The following is a 20,717-nucleotide window of genomic DNA, read 5'->3' on the forward strand; positions in this document are numbered from 1 at the left end:
TTCTGAATTCTGATTACTTTTTTGAATTTAATTGAATCTGAATCAGAACGTTTTTCTACGAAAAACACAGTGTAACAAGCTTACATAATCTGTGGATACACTTTTGGGTGTCCTATTTGAAAACATTTCACTATTTCTGTAGTTCTTTGTTTACCGTATTAGTACCAAAGTGAAAGTATTTAACAGAAACAAAGCCTCACTTTTTTCATTGGTAAGCCTTAAAGTCACAAATGCCTTACTTACAGGAGAGTAGGCCTGGTGCTTCCTGTTGAGACTCAGCAAGCCAGATAGCACATGAAGTCTCAAAGCTACTTGGACTACATTCATTAACAACAACCTGTGTACTCAGAAGGATTACCAGATGAAATACTGATAAGCAACCAGTTGGTCAAATGGCTGCTTTGCATGTCACAAAAGAAAAGGAAGTGATCAACACTGGACAGCATTTTAACTGGAGGCCTCCTTTTTAACAAGTTTTCTAGTTCAACTGCACATGGATATATTTAGCACCCAATTCTCATTCTGAAAGCATGTATGTGTATGGCTTCTCTTTTCTTGAGTACAGAAGTGATCAAAGTATTGCTCTCGAGGTATTAATTTTTCTAAAAGTTCTGTTTGGTAATGCAAATTGAACAGATTTTTCAAAACCTGTAAATTAGGCGAAACAAGGTTCTGTCATTTGTATTTGAAGGTCTTACTTTTAAATACTATTTGCACTCTTTCTTGAGCTAATAGATAATGTAACACTTCTGGATAGTAGAGCACAAAAATTATGAGTAAAAGCATTATTTAGGCAGGTTCTCAAAAATACTTAGTCATCCTATTTTGAGACAGAAGGCTGTTAAACTATATGCCTGAAGAAGATACTACGTCTTTACAGAGTTCTGGTTTGTTGTAGTCAAATACCAAATACATAAACTTTTTGGATCTATGAAGAAAAAAAAAAAAGCTTAGAAAAAAAAGGAATACACAAACAGATCTGGAAGAGAAGGCTTGTACAAACAGGCAGCATTTTATGATTATAACTTGAACTAAGATGAAACCACATATGAATTCAAAGTTCTTTCCGTCATCAAAGAAAGATGAAGATAGCTTGATAGACCATCAGGATGGCTAAATAGAAATATTACATGAAAGCATTAATATTTTAAAGACCTGAACTTATACAAGTCTTCTTTATAAATACAATACACCAAAATATTCCTAGCAATTGTTCATCTCCTCTAAGTCCTAACCTAAATAACTGTCCTTTCAGCTTTTAAGTCAGGCTGTCCATGACCACATATTTATTAAATAAAAACATGCTTGGTGCATGTTTTCTTCTCCAACAGTCTGTTGGTAAGAACGAAAGTACCACTGCAAATGGCAATTTGGAAAGGATCTTTTCTTTGTGGATCTATACCTCTTGCTTTTGGGTGGAAATCAATACCCCCCTTGTTTTTTTTTTAATTTAAAATAAACACAATATCAGGCATAATGGATTTATTCCAAAGCATATATACTAAACCAACACAGAAAAAAAATGAAGGAATGAAGATTCAAAAAAAAAAAAAAAAACAACCACAAACAAACCACCAAACAACAACAACAAAAAAATCCTACTGCAAGCTATTTTGAGTTCTTACATATCATCCACAAGTTTATTTTTTGTAGTCCCTTGAATACTTTGAGACTATAAATAAAGCGTATGGAAAAGTAATACAACTGTCCTTATACTCACAGCACTTCAGAGGGCTGTATTTGTTTGCTCATGCTGATTAAGAAGCACTAGAATCATGACAAGCCTTGTCTGAATACAACATGGCTCTCTAAGAACTATCATGTATCATTATTAGAATACTTAAGTTTTCTTTTTCACACGTATCTGTAACTGTAGATCATTAACCGAAATTCCCGTGTCATGAATAACAGTAATGGAAAAATAATACTCTAGGGAAAGACCTACTTTAAATTTGATTCTGTGGAGTTTGTGAGGCTAAAGCACAAAGGCAGAATGATGTTAGATGAGGAAAAATTTGCATTAGAAGTGGAGTTCATGGTTATACCAATAATTTAAAAATATTTAAGACATTTCTTTATGGTGCATTTTGTTGATCATAAAATTTTTACCACCACAGATATCCAGCACAAATCATTAATGCATGGCAATTTCAGATGTAGTATGATTTTTTTAAATACATTTTTTTTTCTGGAAGTTATATTTATTGAATGTTTAGAACTTCACCAGGACCATGCTTTGTGTACATAGACAGCTGTACAAAAAGAATTATATTTGTCTTTCTTGGGTACTAGAAAAAATTACAGTAAATTACCTGATTGTTTCAGTTATAATATATAATTGCATTCAAAACACATAGTTGAATATGTGTTATAAGTTAATATATAAGATTAAATGGTAAGTTAGATTAATTTAAAGTAAATAAGTTACATTAACTTCTTACTTTAAAAAAACATCAATGGGAAGACATTCCAGTACAATGCACATCTCTGTTTAACAGTAATCTGTGTTTTTAGAGTGCTCTTAAGGAAAGCTAGCACAGTTCAATAACGGGCAGGAACTGCAAGTTGAAAGAGTGTTAGGGAAATAATGATAGAGTGTCCACATGAAGAATAAAAGGGAATTACTGAAAAGACAAATCAGTCAAGTAAAATGACTTTGCAGTTCGTTTCTCTTTTCAACATATTTATGCGAAACTGACACAAAAGTACCACCACTTAGAGATAAAATTATGTATCTTAAAAAACAGTGCAGCGAAAAAAAAGACAGCTACAGGAATGAGGACCTAAATCATGCTGTACTAAGACATTTCTCAAACACAACACTCTTGCAAATTCTGATTACCTCAAGCGCACAGTAAACAGAGACATACTTCAAAGTTCCAGATGTTAGTATTGCATAAAACTTCTACAAGCCAGACAGATCTTAGTCAGTACAGAGTTTAAAAATCTCCATCAGATCTATTTTTTATAAACACAGTATCAAAACATCGTATATTAGCGGTTATCAGTCAAAAAGAGCAACACATAAATAATCTAAATGTTTCCACTCACCTAAGTATGGAATAGTAGGAACCATTTTTAGGCTTCTGATGTACTCTCGTGTTCTTTTATAATTATCTTCTTTAGACAGTAAATAGTCTAACTTCTCAAAGGTGGCCTTGTCTTTGCGATTCAAAAGCTACGCAGAAAAAAAAAGAATATCATACAAATTTCAAATGAAGAATCCATATAAAGACAACAACAAATACTAATTTATTCAAATCACTCACAGTAAAGGAAAGCATAGTCAAATTAAAATTCAATTCATTACCACCCAAAGCAGCATAATGTTTGAAAAAGTGCTACCTGTTAATTAAAAAAAAAATCTTAAACCTTGAATTATGAACAAATATGGTTATTATTTTTGATTACCATCAAGGATCCACATATCACTACATCACAGTTTTGAATAACCTCTGCAATACTAAATTTATAACATACATTTTTTCCTCTGAAGTCACTAGTGTCTTCATAGTTTACCAGAATTGCTAAAAATCTTATTGAATTTGAGTACAAATAACAACAAATAGTGCCATTTCAACAGTGTCTTATTAAAATCACACAGCTTTTTTTCAAAAAGTCTAAGAAAAGTAAACTGCTATGATATTTACGCTTCTGTTTTATATTACTGGAGTTACTATAGCAAATCAGAAAAAACATAACGCAAAATATACCAGAGAAACAAAAGATGAGAACAAACATAAAACGTTTAGGTAGGTACATGCATAAAAAACACATTCGCAGTTTCAGCTGTTTTTAGATACATCAGTAATGTTTTTAAGATGATTTTAAAAGCCAACCATGTTACAGTGAATGGAGAATTATTGCACTGTACGCTGGCTTCTTGTGGTTGTACTTTTTGACAAGAGGCAGCTGTTCTATTGGATCTCTTCCTCTCTAGAATAGCAACTGTCATAGTGCAAGGCTCACAAATCTAGCTGTTCTATTTCTACAGAATTTTGACTTTGCCCATTCTCACCAAAAATACTGCAATGGATATGTATGAGTTAATGGCTTCAGCCTGTCTCATTCTGAACAGGATGGAGTTAACAAGAGTCATCAGTAAACCAGCATTGCTGACAGAAGCCTTGAGGCCTTCTGCAACATTGGAACAGCACATACCACAGATAGTTAAGTAACAGCTGTCAACAAACCAACATTAAAAGTACAAAAAAAAAAAAAAAAAAAAGAGTGAAAAGACTTAAGTTTCTGTTTTCTTTCTAAACAGCACTGGAATTTCTTTTGAGGTTCTAACTCTGCATTGTATTGTACTTCATAACTACTGGTGACTATAAAGTACTTCATAACTACTGGTGACTATAAAGTCACCAGTACATTTGGGACAGGGGCTGCCTCCAAATGGATGATATTGGTCCAAGTGGGTATCACGTGAGTTTGCATTTAAAACAATTTAATGAACAGTTTAATAAAAAGCAAATATAATTTTCAAGCTGATGAACTGTGTCATTTTATAATTTTACCTTTTGTAGCTGAAATAAAAATAATTCCTGTGGGTTCTATATCACCAAAACTTTAGAAAAGAATTGAGCAAAGGTTATTTTGTTTCTAAATCTTGGAAAACAACATTTTTATGGTAGTGAAATAAACATTTTGAGAGCTGCAGCAAAAATCACTTAAAAGGCAGTAGCTTTTTAAAGGATCAGTAATAATATTTAGAAAAACGTTTCTCATTTTGTATGGAAATGTTCTACACATTTAAAGTTACAGAGTAATGTTTAGAATCCTAAATTAAACTCTGCACGTCGTATTTTAGTATTGCTTTTTTAATGTCAAATTAAGTTCCTTAAATACATTAGTAGTTGCTCTCAACTATCATTGTAGTAAGTGCAATACACTACATTTTGTTACATAACTTCTTAAAATTTATTTAGGTCTTAGTCCTGAAATTAATTATTCACACGCTTGATTTGATGAGTGATTTTTCCTGTTTAAGTTCCAACTTCATCAAGCTGCTCAGAACAGCAGGCACATAATTTTTATTAGACTAGATCCTAATTCTGAGCATTCAAACCATAAAAAGTTTGGCATTTTAAGGCATTATAATGAACTTGGGTGAAAGTTAAGTATAGCCATCTTTATGAATAAGTTCCAAACAGTTCATGTGGTCCATGTTGAGTGAAATTTGAAACTGAGAATTACCTAAGCCTCTGTATATTTAAGTATTACATACAGTACGACTACATTGTAATTGTGTTTTCTACTTTCTAGAAACAGTAAAAATGTGGTAAATTTAAGTGATAAGTTCTGCCATCAAGGGATTGAATTTCTGAAGATGAAATTAATAATGCTTTGCATTTCCAATATAAATGAAAAATTGAAACACACTGTACAATAATCACAGAATTAATGTTTCTAAACTAGTAATATCTTTTTTTCCCTCTCCTATTACCTAATATATTAATGACACAATGATTTGGATAATGGGATACTGAGACACACTCTCATGCAAGGGCCTGCTGAGATTATTTATCAACTGAAGTCCTCTCAAGTGTATAATTAGTAGCTTCTCAAACAGACAGGAAAACAGGAAACTTCTTCAGGAAAACAGATTGTGTAAAAGATATGCAGTCATTTAATCTCTGCTTTCAAAGGCCACATACCAAATTACTACTGCTGCTGTGACAGTGCCTCAACAGCAAGAATGTAAAGAATCATCTCCCAGGGCACATAATTCGTCAATACTGAAAATTAAGAAAGCCTCAGAATTCAAACAAGAAAGAAGAGACAATGGTCAAGGGATAACTTACAGCCCAGGTTTTGGTCAGTCTGAAGATAGGTGCACTTTGCAGTGCTGACACCACAGACATAAGAGAATGAAGGTTATTGAGGTCTAGAAGCTTCTAGAAAAAAAAAAAAAAAAAGTTGGCTTAGTTAAATTTTCCTATAGGTCCAGAATATAGTAAAATGAAAACCACTGCCCATGCAGTTTGTAAATTTTAGAAAGAGGCTGGATGTAAAATTCATCCTTGAATGATGGATGGATTCATTGCTCAGGAGCATCTGAGGAAGATTCGTGATTCTACCGAGGGAGAAGAAAGAAAAATAAGAGGGCAGTGCTTTTCATTTTGCAAAGGATATGAAAACTCCTCTAAGAATAACCCAGTGTCTCCAAGTTGACCAATCTCCTAGTACTTGGACTATGAATTTGTGCCAGGAACTTGTTTAGGTACATTCTCTTCTACATAAGCACAAAAATGCTATGTAAACTCACTGAAAATACTCATAATACAAGAAAAATTGGTTTTGTATTAATTAAATGGAAAATATTATTCTAATCTACATATCCCACCACCACCACTCACAAGCTATTTTACATATACAAGATTAGTACTCAGGTCTTTGATCTATCCGCCATCTTCTTACTAATATCAGAAAGTCTCACAGTATTCATACACAACAGAATAAGCATAGGTCACAAAACAGAAAAATACTTCTTAAAATAAATATATTTATTTTTAAATGTTAAGAATGACAAAAATAGTTCTCAAACTGTGAATTTTTTTCTATGATTATATGTTTTTCTATGATTCTATGATTTATAACTCTGAACAACTCTATTTTACAAATAGTAATGAGGTCACACAATAGCTGTTTTGGAAGCAAGATTTCTTTTCATAAAAACATACATTTGAATGGGGGGAGAGAAAACAGAACAGTTTACAACCACGTTCAGCATTGGCTACATGTAGTTGGCCAGCAACAAGAAACTGTTTTTAACTTTGTTATGCAAAAATGCAAGATAATTCACAATGAACTGGGTATGTTTTTTTGTTTGTTTGTTTGTTTTAAACAAAATAAACAATTGATACCATAGCTTTGTCTTATTCATGTCGTTCAACATAGCAGATGTGCTAAAAATACCCAGAATGTTACCCTATGTAATCCAAAGATGGTTCATAGGAGTAGCGTAGAAGCAAATAAAAGGAAATAACATTTTAAATGACAGTACAATAAATATGCACTTACTTTAGCAATTTTCACAAAATGGCTCAGTATTTCTGCCCTTATTTTTAAGGTCTGTGTTGTTAATATTTCTCGTACAACCCAAAAACTGACCTATAAAGTAAAGAGATGCAACTGAATTTATTTACCAAAAAAACCATGATTAAGTAGTTTCATGATGTTCAATGGAAAAAACAGTAGGAAAATAAAAGAGGTCTGATCCCCTAAGTTTTCATTTGAATATTACCCCAAAGCATTAGCACTGACATAAGTAGTAAGTACAGAAGTGAGCTGACACTAAAATAACTGTAGAAACAGATGGAACGCAGAAAAAGAAGGAAAAGAATTGCTAATTTTCTACAATGACGCCAGCAAAAATTGTTAGGAACTTACAGTGTAGTGGTACAACAGAAAAAAATGCAGACAAAGCAACTGAGAAGAACTGTCATTTAAAAATCTTAATTCTAATTTATAAATACATTCATAGTAGTAGTTCTATTTCACTTAAAAACAACAGTACCTGTTCAACACATTCATCAAATCATTTACCTGGTTAAACCTCCTAGTGAAGGCAACAATATTTGGAGCGAGGATATGTTTTTCTTTCTTATTCCACCCACAGCTGGCTAACTCCTAGGAAAAACATCAAAAATTGCATCCAAAGTCAGTAACGTTTAAAAAACAATAAAAATATAAAAGAATTGATAAAAGCGTCTATCACATTTTACTAAAACCAATCCAAGGCACCAGTTCAATGAAAATGAATGGCTGATGCAGCCTAAAATACAGGTTATAACTAGAGGCGTAAGTCAAGCACTGAAATCTAATGTGAACTGATGGGAGCAGAAAAGAGAGCAGTCACTTTTCACACGTTATATATTTATCCAGAATAAACTCTTGCACAAAGCAGGACAAAGACTTGCAGAAAAGCACAGTCATCTCCTTTTAAAGCATCTGGCAAATCCAAGTAAATCAGGCTCAGTTATAGACTCACAGTGCTAACAAGGAACAAGCCTAGAAGAGTATTAGTGAACTGCAAGAAGTTGAGCATTTTAGAATGAAACACCCTTAATTACATGGTTACATAACCACAGGTACTGAAATTCCAAAGATGCAAACAGTTTAAAAAAAAAAACAAAAAAAAACCTACCTCAGGCTGTATAGCTTTAAATACTGGCATATCCATTAATGTAATCTGGCTCTGCAATAAAGAGCAAATTTTAAATAATGTAATATAAAGAGCTAACAATCATGTATTTACATCTGCTTGATGTGACACTACAGTAACTTCAAACCAAACTGTAGTATTTCCTCCACAGAACACAACCAATCAGTCCAGAATCAGGCCACCCCTGTCCAAGCTGATATCACAGAATGTTAGGGATTGGAAGGGATCTTCCACATAGGGACATACCACACACAAAAATGTCACCATCCTGAGTGGCAACGTCATTATTTCTACCTAACAGCAGCTCTTATCTGTGTATTCTGCTTTATTGTTAAAGAACAGACTCATCAGAATTTTTTCCAAAGTGACAAAATTAAAAGAATAACATAGCCACATCTGCAGACCTTTTTTGTGAATACAATATTATAGGTAGGATCTCATTTGAAACAAATGAAACATCACTTTGAAAACCAGAATGTTAATGAAACACTGAACTAGGTTCAACAGCTGTTATCCTGTGATTTCAATGAAAAAAAAAAATCAATAGAATTGCACATACCTAATATTATGTATTATTACCTAATACATTGTTTTCTAAAATACTGGGGAAAAAAAAAATCAAATGGCTTTAAGCGGAAAACCAAATATGCTATGTCAGCTCAGCACTAAATGATTAAGTCCTGAGATGTTTATTTTGTTATAGTTTATATAATCAGATTATTATTTTTTTTTTATATTCCGCAAGTCATGAATAGAATACAAGCATAAATGCAAAATTAATATTTCTACTTACAGCAAACTCCTCAGGAGTTACTTTCAATACATCAAATACAACTGCGTCATAGCTTTTATTGGCATAATCTGAACTTCGCCCTTCCAGGGAATCTGAGCTGCTACTACCCTACAACAACAAAAAAAAGTACACATCTGCAGATTGATGAAACTCATATCTGATTAAGAAATAAGAAAAACTGTGAACCTTCAAAAAAGCTGCATACTTCTACGTTATTAAGCTTAGTTTTGCACAGTTTGTGAATATTTCTAACGCATTTCAGAAAACTTTGTTCTACAAGAACTATGGTGACGTACAATTTTAGCTCTGAAATTCCACATTTTAGAAAGCTGTTTTTTAAATTACAGACTAGATAAAAGAGTTGTCTCATGAAAGGAATCTTATTGGGATTTTGAAGATTCATACTCAAATGAAGTGTTTAAATTAAATCCGCCAGGTAAAGATTAGGCAGATTCAAATCATGTTCCTTATTACTGTTCTCCATAACAATAAGGACGAAAAAATAGCAATTCCTTTCTTCAGAAACAATCTCATTTAATAATAGTAATACTATCTTTTTTTTTTTTTTCCCTATTTCTTAAAACTACATATTAAACACATACGTGCATGTAAAATCTTAAGTCCTTACCTCACTTAAGTTATTTGTTTGTTAGAAGAACACAGCTGTCAAACAAAGATGAACGACTAATTGTGGCATGTAAATCTCACTTAAAACTGACTTGGTAACAAAGAACTAGAAACTGGTAAATGTGATGCTGTTTTTCATTTGTTTTCTTCCCTTTCTCCTCCAAAGTATCTGGAGAACTACTGATTAGGAAGCCCGACATTGGTACTGGGTAAATCTAAGTAGTGTATAAAGGGAAATTAGTAGAAACACAGTTATGTATGCTGTATTAGTAAACTGTCAAGATAACATTTAGAATGAGCAGCACTACCTCGGTATCAACAGACGCGGTGATACTGAGAGAAATGGAAATGGCAAAGAAAATGGTTAATACAATCATGTTGAACTTCCAAAAGAACTTCCATGGTTCCTGATTCCAAAGTCTTTAAAGAAACCATGCAACCTTACAACAGAGACTATCCTTGCAATGATAAATAATTATTTACAAGACAGGAGGCAGAGTAGCTGATTAGAGGTAGAAGTGTTAATAATATGTAAATCAGCAGAGAAGTACATCTAGGTAAGCAAGGATTATTATATATTCAGCAGCCTTGAAAAGATAACAAACAATGAGGTGACAATTTGTTGATGACTGTTTATCTTCACTTTGTTTACTCAAGATGGTAAAACAAAAACATAAACTGGTAATGAAAAACTAAAAAAGGGGCTTCACAAGTTTGATAAATCTGAAAAAGGAAAAGAGAAAATATATAAAGGTGTATGAATATGATCCTTTATAAATCTACGGTGCACCCAAACCTTTAACACATATGTAGTATTAGTGTCTAGCTTAAAAAGTGTAGAAACAGGAAATGTTTCAGAACAAGTTTCATACATTTAAAACATGTGCTTTACAGGGTAAAAAAGAAAAATTCGGTAGGGTAGCTAATTACCAAGCAGTTTTCAGTTGGCTCTCCTGGACCTACAAACACAGGCTGTTAGCTGTACACAGCACATCACATGGAACACTTTTTTTTTTTTTTTTTTTAGGGGGGACACTCAAATTACTTTGTTGTCACTGTTACTATGCTGTTCGTAAGAAACATGACTGAAATGACTGACAGAGGAAATGGTTTCTCTGAAACCTGAAACAAAACAACACTTCCAATTTTGACTGAAGGCAAAAAAAAACAAAAACAAACAAACACCAAAACAAAACAAAAAAAAAACACCAGTGAATTTTACCTCTGGAGTTGCAGAGGTGACCATCACATTGGCCATGAAGTCATTCCTTTTATACATGCTCTCCCCAGGAAGCCAGAAGTTTCAGCTCAGCCAGCACCGGTAAGACAACATGATAAAAGCAGAATTCCTGTAAAGCAAACACACTTATTTCTAAATGAAAAGATTCCTTAGAAACAATATAAACTTAAGTTTATTAATAAACTTAATTTATAATATAAATAGATTGTCTTTTCTGTTTCAGGTAGCAAACGTAAAGGACTGTAAGTATTCATCCAGAAACTGCAGGATACCACAATATACCTTTAGATGAGAAACTGAAGCTATTAACTGACTGAAGAAATGATGCTTCCTCACAATTCTCTGCTCATCACTTTTTTTTTTTATAAATGTATGAAATATTCTCATAATTGGTGATACAGTGTACTGTATGAGAGTAATACAGAAATTATATTTGCAGCTGCTCAGACCTCCACTAATATTTACAGACAGGTGTGCCTGAAAGCATCTTAGTCAAGTCCCAAAGAACAGAACACACCAACATCATCGTCTGTAGTTGGAAGGATGAATCTCAAATATCTTGGCTAATCCAGCAACAACATTGTCTGAAATGAGACTTTTTCAAACTGTCTTAAGCAGACAGGTACATTTCCCAATTAGCTTATGACTTCATATATATCGCCTTAAGCTTCCTTCAGAAACCAAAGACTGGATGGAAAAAACAAGTACGCAGTATCACAAAGAAGCTACCTCTATCTACTTGAAATAAACAATCTGTTCCAGCTAAGTTGCTGCAGAAATACAAAGTGTTTAATGAACATTTAAAACAAAACCATATTCAGTTCTGAATTAACAGCCTTTTGGTCATAATAGTAACATTATTAAATAAAAGAACCAACCAATCTTCAAATAAAGCACAAATAATTACAGGACATGATAGTCCTGAGTATTCAGCAAAGAATCATCTCCCTGATACCAGGAAATCCAACTTCATTTTTTTGATATATTTTAACTACTGTGCTTTAAAGGATACTTGCCATGTAGACAGAGGTGGATGTATGAGTTCATTAATTTAATTAAGTTGCATCTCCATCAGAAAAAACACAACTGGTATATATATAAACAGGCACAACTAAAATGATAGCAACTGATGTGACTACAGACTTTGAATTCAGATTAAAAGTGTACTCAAAAGAATTACACACGAACACTTTTAAATAAAAATCTCTTATCTGATAACAAAAACGGATACTTCCATGCACAACATTCCCTTTGTTCAAAATTTTATGTAAGGGGAAGCGAAAGGAATCACAAGCAACTTTATTTCCAGATCTATGTAGCAAAAAAAAAACAACACATAGAATGTGACCATAATGTTGACTAATTCAGAAATTCCCTTAGGCAGCTTTCTTATGTCACTCAGAGAACTGTCACCAATGGATAAATCAGGCCCCTCCCTCACAGTGGGCCTCTTATCACAATAAAACTTTGCAATTAATTCACTGGTTCCTCCTGAAACAGAAGATGCTGTTTCAAGACGTGCATTCTTTATATTTATATGACATGAAGTAAAAGTCAGCACCAAATTTAAATTCTACTCTTAATCACAGTCAAAATATAGACACTATGTTTAGTGCATTTTGCACACATTCATACTTGTTACTAGCTTAATAAGCTAAAGCTACCCTTACATTATTGTCCTAGTGACAGCACAATGGCACAGTACTTGCCAAAGACATTCAGTAAAAAATTCAATACCACATTGCACTCTTATCCTGAAAATTTTGTCAGATATATCATAATGATACATTTGAAGTTTATGTACATTGCATCATGAATGAGAGTTTATACATTCTCAAATCTAAAACTACTTTTACCTTGTAAACAATTTTATAGGTATACATTAACAGATTCTTGGGACTACAATGAAATGGATGATTAATTGAATAAAGGGACAGCAGTAGATGTTTAGAAGCCTTCCCGAAGTTAGTGTTCAACATGATCCATTCCTCATTATATAGAGGAGGTCTCAGCAGAGGATCTGCCCCTCGTTTTGTTATGTAGGTGATGGATGCCTTGCATCATTCAGATCTGAGCACCTAATGGAACCTTAAGTGAAAACTTGTTAAGATGTGTGTGTGTGTGTATATATATATATATATATTATATATATATATATATATATATATATATTAAAAGCTAACACTCACAGGACTGTGCAGAAGAGACTGCTGAATTCCAGCACCTGTCCCATCAAAAGAAAGAACTTTTCCCCCAATTTAAATCAGTATGATACCGCGAGGTGAAAGCAAAATGGACTATTTTACTATAACATCTAAATCAGCTGTTAGGGACTGATTAAAATATTAGGGACAGATTAAAATACAGATAACTCTGTAGTCCTGTTTAACTACATGAAGAACTGGTAGTGTTGCATAGAGTTTACACATACTTCAAACATACTGCTAGCAGACAGCTGCTGCGAATGTTTCATACACAGCATGCACACACATACTATGAGCAGTATTATTCATGTATGTTTAAGTATGCACAAAAAAAAAAAGGAACTGCTCACAGAATTACCAAGTCAGCTCAAACACTGATTCACTTCACAATGAGAAAACAGTCATTCCACACAGCATACCCCATGGTAACCACTGCCACAGGCTCCTGTATATGTACCCTTTTAGCAAAATGCATACAAATTACAGTCTGCAGGTACTCAAATATACAACTAGGGCTATCACCACATCTCCCTTCATATCCTTATCCTTTCCTAATATACTTCAATCACACAAACAGGAAAATGCTGGGGAAAAAAAAAAAGTGCAGACGAGAATAAAAGTAACCCCTTATTTTACTTCATTGAGAAAAGCAAGGTCTTTGCTGCACTTATCACCCTGAAAGGCCTTACAGAACAAACAGCAGCAATTTCTCACACCATTGCATGGACACGTGTGAAATCAATCAATAACTGTGTTTCAGATAACACCAGAATCTCTTCAGTTAAACTAATCAAGAAAAAAATTCCTTTATCTTGTGTCCTGATAAAATAAACTTGTATTTTGAGCACTAGCAGACTGCAAAGCATTTCTACGTCTGGAGTTGCTTCTGTTAATAGCCCTTAGAGATACTGAGGTGGCAAGCAATTTTTATGATGTAATTTCTTTAAAATGTAGTATTTATATCATGGCCACAAAAATACTTTTGTCTCCTCCTTCTCCGCCTTCCTGACTAGGCTTTCCAGTGTGCGGGGGCTCAAAAATGCTCTGAAAGGGGAAAAGAAAAATCCCATATGTGATCTTGTATCCTGTCCAAGCTCTGTTTTACTGCAAGTTTTTACATTTACTAAACAAGAGACAGAAGCGCTGTAACATCTGAAACCAAAAGCACTAGCATACTTTTGCTTTCAAAATTCAGCACACAGAAAGCCTACTGGGTTAGATACTTACATTTTAAAAAGGAACAAAATTGATTTTTCCACAAATATTTCAAATATAACATAAGCTTTAAAATTACGCTACTTTTGTGTGTGTGTGTGCAGGTTTCTCCAAGATTCGCATCTTGTATGAAAAACAACTCCCACAGCCTTTGTCTTTTGCTGGAGGAAAGTCATAGAGAACAATTGTCTTTGCAAATATAGTAAAAGGTGGGGATTTTATTCTTATGAAATCATCTGGTGATACAAAGCATTTCCACACCCGCTACCACAAATGGTATTACTCTGCAAATTAACAGTGGAGCTACTACTAAGTCTCCTGTAACAAAGGACTGTCAGACTACATGCAAACAGATAGTAAGAACAACTAATACAAAAGATACTCTCCCACACTTGCAATATTTCACTCCAGTGAGATTAAAAAGAAACACTCAAAATTCTGAAAATTATAAAAGGTCCAACAGGTTGGCAATGAAAAGTCCCTAAAATAACATAATTTCACTCCATAGCCTTTGCTTCTTAAAAATATTCTTGACTAGTTAATCATTAAAATGATTTATTATATCAACAGTTCTAAAACAAAATGAAAAAGCCCTTTTGTGTTTGTAGGGAAGGTTCACGTGTATGCTACAGTAGATCTCATTCAGAGATAGTAGCAAAATGGACAAGTCAGGATGCAAATGTACATACCAACAGAGGGTGTCCGCTCTTTGCTGCCAACTTAAACCCATTTACACATGGATTTCTTCTCTTTGAAGCAGAAGTGGAGACAGGGCAAGATCAACTAAATTGAAAAAAAAAATAATCAAAACAAAACACAATAATCCCTATAACCATTACTTTAACAGAATATGCCAAATTTTGTCATGTATGGTACAGGAGCGATGCTCTCTGAAAGCAGAAAGGCTAATTTTACATTGTTTTTAGTGATATGCATGTATTCTACGTACAAAGACCACAAGTTCATCCTTATTACACGAGACAGTCCTTATGGAATCTTAAGCACAGATAGCACTTTTGGCCAATAAGGTCACCGTGCTATAAATTCTAAATGCCAGCAGACTATTCAGGGGAAGTAACTAACCACACTGTTCTCAAGAAGTATGAGAATAACTATGTAAGCAACCATTGAAACCATCGATGACCATTAATCTTACTGATTTTCTTGTTCGAGAAAAAATACTGGTTTAGACAAACTTCTGATAAGACTTGGTACGGCCATTCTGAGCTCCAAACTATAAATGTCTTCACCAATTTCAAACCCTACCTACTTAATAACTTCATTAAGTCATTGTGGTTTTCCCAATATCACTGAATCATGAACTGACAGCTGTAGCATGCTTTTAAGACAATATGCATTGGTATTTTACCAAAAGATGACTTTTTTCTTAAGTTCCAATTAACCGCTCAGCTGTTCAGTGAAGACAAAAAGCAGTAGGGCCCCATTTGAGCACTGATAAACTTGGCTGGAACCAACAAGAGTTAACAGTTTTGGTTTATTTAAAAAAAAAGAAAAACATTCAAACACCTATGCCAAACATCAGAAAGGTTAGCTGTCATTGACCACGATAAGGGAATGAAGAAAACTGCTGATCTTGCTGGATGTAAAAAGCAAGATCCTTTCAATATACTATTCCACTTTACTGGCAGTTGCCATAACCTATGGACACCTTTACAACATACTACACAGAGCTCTATGTTCACTTCTGATTTATGATCTCTGCACTCATTTTCCTCTTTCTTCATCGCAAAACTATTCCTCCAGATGTTCAACGTTAGAACACTGCTTTCCGTGATGAACAATGAACAAAAGTCATATTCAGATGCTGTGGGCGTAGAGTACAAATGAGAATATGCTACAGTTAACATATTGGAAGATGAAAGTGGGACTGCATTACGAAAACAGGATGAAACAGTAACGTGGTTACACTTGCACCCCTCTGCTTGCTTTCAACCACTGATGTGAACCATACATCACCATTTATGTCACATCTAGTTTCAGACCAGAGGCTTGAAATAGGCAAAAAAAAAAAAAGCCCCACCTTTTTGTGCTATTGATAAATAAAAAGGGAATTAGCATTAAGTTAATCTAGAACTATGTTCTGCTTATGCTCCAGACCTAGGTATTTTTGTAGCATTTTTTTTCCTTTTTTTGAAATATACTTTGAAACAGTATGTCCTATCTTTACTTTCCTGAGTGCCCTGTCCAGCCAAATATCAACTTTCAAATATCACTTCTCATTCCCTCACATATGACGTCTGCAAAGTGGAAAGGAAAAAGACTGCATTTCCTATTGTAAAGGCAGAAATGACCCATTTCCTTCAGAAAACAGAAATCTTTTATGTGCCATTCTGAAGCCCTTTCATGGCATAAAATGCATGCATAAACATGTGCATAAGACTTGGGAGAGCTGAGTGGTCTAATAGCCACAATGCTTTATATGCAAAAGCTTTTGTTCTTTTGAAATGATTCAACACAATGCTTTTGGCCATTTTTGTAGCTCTGGTACCAGCTGCACAAGAAGGACATGGATGTATTACATCAGGTCCAGAGGAGGACCAAGAAGATGATCAAGGGGCTGGAGCACCTCTCCTGCAAAGACAGGCTGAGAGGGTTGGAGTTGTTAAGACTGGAGAAGAGAAGGCTCCAGGGAGACCTCACAGCGTCCTTCCAGTACCTAAAGGGGGCCTATAGGAAAGCTGTGGAGGGACTTTGTCAGGGAGTATAGTGACAGAACAAGTAATGGCTTTAAACTAAATCTCCCCTTTTTTTAGATTAGATACTAGGAATAAATTCTTTACTCAGAGGTTGGAGAAGCACTGGAACAGGTTGCCCACAGAGGATGTGGATGCCCCATATCCCTGGAGGTGTTTAAGACCAGGTTAGATGAGGCCCTGAGAAACCTGATCCAGTGGGAGGCATCCTTGCCTATGGCAGGGCGGTTGGAACTAGATGATCTTTGAGGTCCCTTCCAACCCGAGCCATCTAGATCCATTCTATGATTTTGTACAACACAAAAAGTTATAAAATATTCAAATTCTTGGATACAAATAATTGCCTACTAACAGTTTAAGGAAGAAAAGTAAATAGGCAATATATGAACGTTAACACTTCTTAATCTTATGAATAAAATCATCCTAAGTGACAACTGTCTTGTCTACATGTTTTTAGTATCCATTTTATCAGGAAGTTCAAATATATTTCATTATTATTTATGCAACAGTACCACCTATAGATAAAATGTCACAAACAAGTTACTAGTTTCAAGCACATTCTTTTCTGATAAACTTCTTACTACAGTTAATAGTGAATAATGAAAAGCTAATGGAAATTATGTTTTTAATTCAGCATATAAGATCCTGTGCTGGGCTGTGACAAGATCCAATGAAGATACATCTTTTGAAGGGAAACAGTACTCCAAAGTTTATTTGCAGTGATTTACACCATTCGCTGTTATACTATCAGCACAAGTAAAACAAAAATTGAGCAGTTTTAACAAAGTGCATCCCATACTTAGGGTCATCAGTCCTGTCAGTGTTCAACAGATTGAAAGAGGATTTTAACCAAAAACATATAAACATTAAGGTTCTATGGATTAACTGTATGTTAACCCAGTAATTTAGTTGTCCTGCAACAGTCCAAATCCTGGCTTTCCAAAAGAACTCACCATCATAGCAACCTGAACACAAAAATAAATAAATAAATAAAAGGAATCTGTGGCGACCACTACACCAAAAAGGTAGAGCAGACACTCTGCAAAGTGAATAAAAATATGGTCTTACAGGTTTTTGAAATAACTACAAGATACATTTTTCATTCAAGATCTGTACGTACAATCTCCTCATTAAAATGCACTTCATAAACGCTCCTAAACTGTCTAAATTAAATTTAAAAAATATTAACTATCTCACAGAATCCTTAGCTGGTAAAACCATGAAAGAGCAGGAGGCTGGAAAAGCAGGTTTGAATATGAAATGCTATTTCCATCCTGATTATATCCCATATTTTATTATACCCACAAATAACTGAGTTCACTCAAATGCCTGTTTATTATTTTTACAAATTCATTATTCCATTTTCTCTTCTCCTATCTCTATTTAGCTATTTCTGCCACCATTTCTGCCATTCTGCCGCCTCAAGAAGTAATGTAATTATATGATCAATGCTATCTGTATAAACACACAAAAAAGGCATGGTCAAGTGACATTTAACTAAGTAGAGATAGCATCTGAATACCTAAAGCAATTAAGACAAGAAATATAGTGGAGGTTTCTAATAATTCATAAACAATTCCTGAAGTCTTCACATCAAGCTTGGACTTTAAAAAAAACACAACAACAACAAAAAAAAAAAAAACACAACCAAAACAACAACAAAAATCCACAGCCATCCCTTAAAATTGATGAAGAATTCAAGGAAATGTTATTGCACACGTACAGTATAGAAGACTTAAGTGATTGTCACTAGCGTCTTCCCTTGTTTTCATCATCATTAATTCAATCCAGAAACATATTAATTAAAGTTTTAATACTGAAAATCAGTGCAAAACCCAGAATCTGCAGTAAACACCTGTATGAAAAGTGAGAACAAGTAATAAATTAACAAAATGAATTTTTAAATTAGTCATAGTACAAAAATAGATTTACTGGAAAATTACAAGGTATCTTAAGTTCACCCTTAGCTTCACTGACTTGACACTCCCACACCACAGTGTTGCAGATTCTCCTCTCCGAGTTAAGTGCTGCATCTGCTCTCATTGTATCAATACAGCACATTAAGGAAAAATAAATCTGTTTGCTCAGGACAAAAGAATGCTTCATTGTTAAAAAAAAAAAAAAAAAAAAAATCCAACCACAAACAAGAACAAAAAAAAATGATGCCTCCACTCTCAGCAGGAAGGAAACAATTATGGTCAGTTACTGGCATTTGGAACATATTTTCTGCTTCTGTAAAACCCAGCTTTTTGTTTTCATTCAAAAATTTAAAATAATGTCTCTCAACTAAAGCAATAACATCTAGTCAAACATTAAATTGTGTTTAAATTTCTCAGAAAAACTAGTTGAATTATCATACTTAGTACCAGTCTCAAGATTAGAAGACACCTGGGGCAGTCACACTAACATCATTAACGTATTTTGAAGCAGTATATAAACACAATATTACTGTGAGGGACTTGCAAGGACTAGTTGCAATATTTGCCTCAAAAGAACAGCCTTTGCAGTTTGTAAATGTTCTATTAATTATAAGGTGGTTTTTGTGTTCAAATACTAGAAGTCAGCAGGGGTATCTCACGTCTTCTACTCTCAATGGAAAAAAAAAGTTGCATTTCTTAAATTAAGAACTTAAATGTAAACTATCCTCCACCACCACACCCCACAAAAAAAATAATCTAGTATGATTTGCTACTACTTAGAATGCCTCATTCTGTGTCAACCGTAAAAACCTCTAGACTTAGTCTCTCCAAATTTAATTTGTTTTAGAACACTTCAAGGTTTGCAATGTTCCACTAGGCGGCAGTGATTCTTAACTTATTAAAGGCCTGTTTTCAACATATCTTAAATCTTCTGTTTTAGCATATAATCATAACTCAGAAAATCTATGAAAGACATCCACATGTTCTTAAAAAATAAAACCGAAATGGTTCTACTTTTATATGCAATTACTCTGAAAACCTATTTTACATTGTAATTTAGAAAAATTTAAATAAATTGAGAGAAAGTGTCACAAATGGTTAATGTGAAGTCAGGCAGAATACAGTACTATCTGGAAACTATTTTAGTGGAACTTTTATATTCCATATGATAGAATCCTATTATTCACTGAACGTGATATAGCATTTACAGGCCACGTAAGTACATACACTATCCAGAGAATGTGCATGAACTTGATAAGAGCTCCACCCTCTCCAAACTGTCTTTCCGGTACAGTAGCAGGTATGTATTAGCAATAGTAGCTCACAAGGCAGTAGTAGATAACGGAGGGGGAAAAAAAAAGCTGCCATCTCCCTAGAGCTACGAAGATATGAAGGTGTGCGTTTGTGGGAAGGAGAGAACAGTGGCACAATAGAGACAAGCCTTGGACCCCAATGAGGTTAAAAGAAAGCATATCTCAAGCTTTTGGTTAAAGAAATCCTTTAACAACTTTATGTCATACTATTAAATTTGAATGCAAGATTAAGGTATCAACTATTGCACTAAATTGAAAACTAATGCAATGCAGATAAAATACAGAAATGTATATCATGGAAATCTAAAGTAATGGGTGCAGGTTTCCAAATACTTTACAGGTACAGGTCTCAAGGCTGATAATTCAGTCACCCAAGATACTTCCCAAGAGCATCCATCTATCAGCATCAGTCATCTCAGGCTTCCTCTACACTTTGACAATAACTCTAGCATAGAGATCTATCCCACACATCTCAAAAGATTGGTTTAAAATTCATTGGTCTGCAAGCAATCCTCATTCCAA

General features: G+C 34.0%; 1 protein-coding gene across 7 annotated transcripts in view; it reads right to left on the reverse strand.

The window, feature by feature from the left end:
• RALGPS1 (Ral GEF with PH domain and SH3 binding motif 1) overlaps positions 1 to 20,717 on the reverse strand; it is a 132,135-nt gene that overhangs the window by 79,967 nt on the left and 31,451 nt on the right. For 6 of the 7 annotated variants that reach the window (XM_032200134.1, XM_032200132.1, XM_032200133.1 and 3 more), the window contains 8 exons: positions 14,939 to 15,032; positions 10,813 to 10,939; positions 8,964 to 9,071; positions 8,153 to 8,203; positions 7,552 to 7,635; positions 7,027 to 7,116; positions 5,808 to 5,900; positions 3,052 to 3,178 (listed from right to left, as the gene is read on the reverse strand). In XM_032200134.1, the coding sequence (XP_032056025.1) occupies positions 3,052 to 3,178; positions 5,808 to 5,900; positions 7,027 to 7,116; positions 7,552 to 7,635; positions 8,153 to 8,203; positions 8,964 to 9,071; positions 10,813 to 10,869 (610 nt within the window). In that variant the 5' untranslated portion in view covers positions 10,870 to 10,939; positions 14,939 to 15,032. Of the gene's footprint in view, positions 1 to 3,051; positions 3,179 to 5,807; positions 5,901 to 7,026; positions 7,117 to 7,551; positions 7,636 to 8,152; positions 8,204 to 8,963; positions 9,072 to 10,812; positions 10,940 to 14,938; positions 15,033 to 18,686; positions 18,805 to 20,717 lie in introns of those variants that run through there. The other variant, XM_032200135.1, reaches the window with a different exon arrangement.

Source organism: Aythya fuligula, chromosome 19 (assembly GCF_009819795.1).
Source record: "Aythya fuligula isolate bAytFul2 chromosome 19, bAytFul2.pri, whole genome shotgun sequence".
Taxonomy (NCBI): domain Eukaryota; kingdom Metazoa; phylum Chordata; class Aves; order Anseriformes; family Anatidae; genus Aythya; species Aythya fuligula.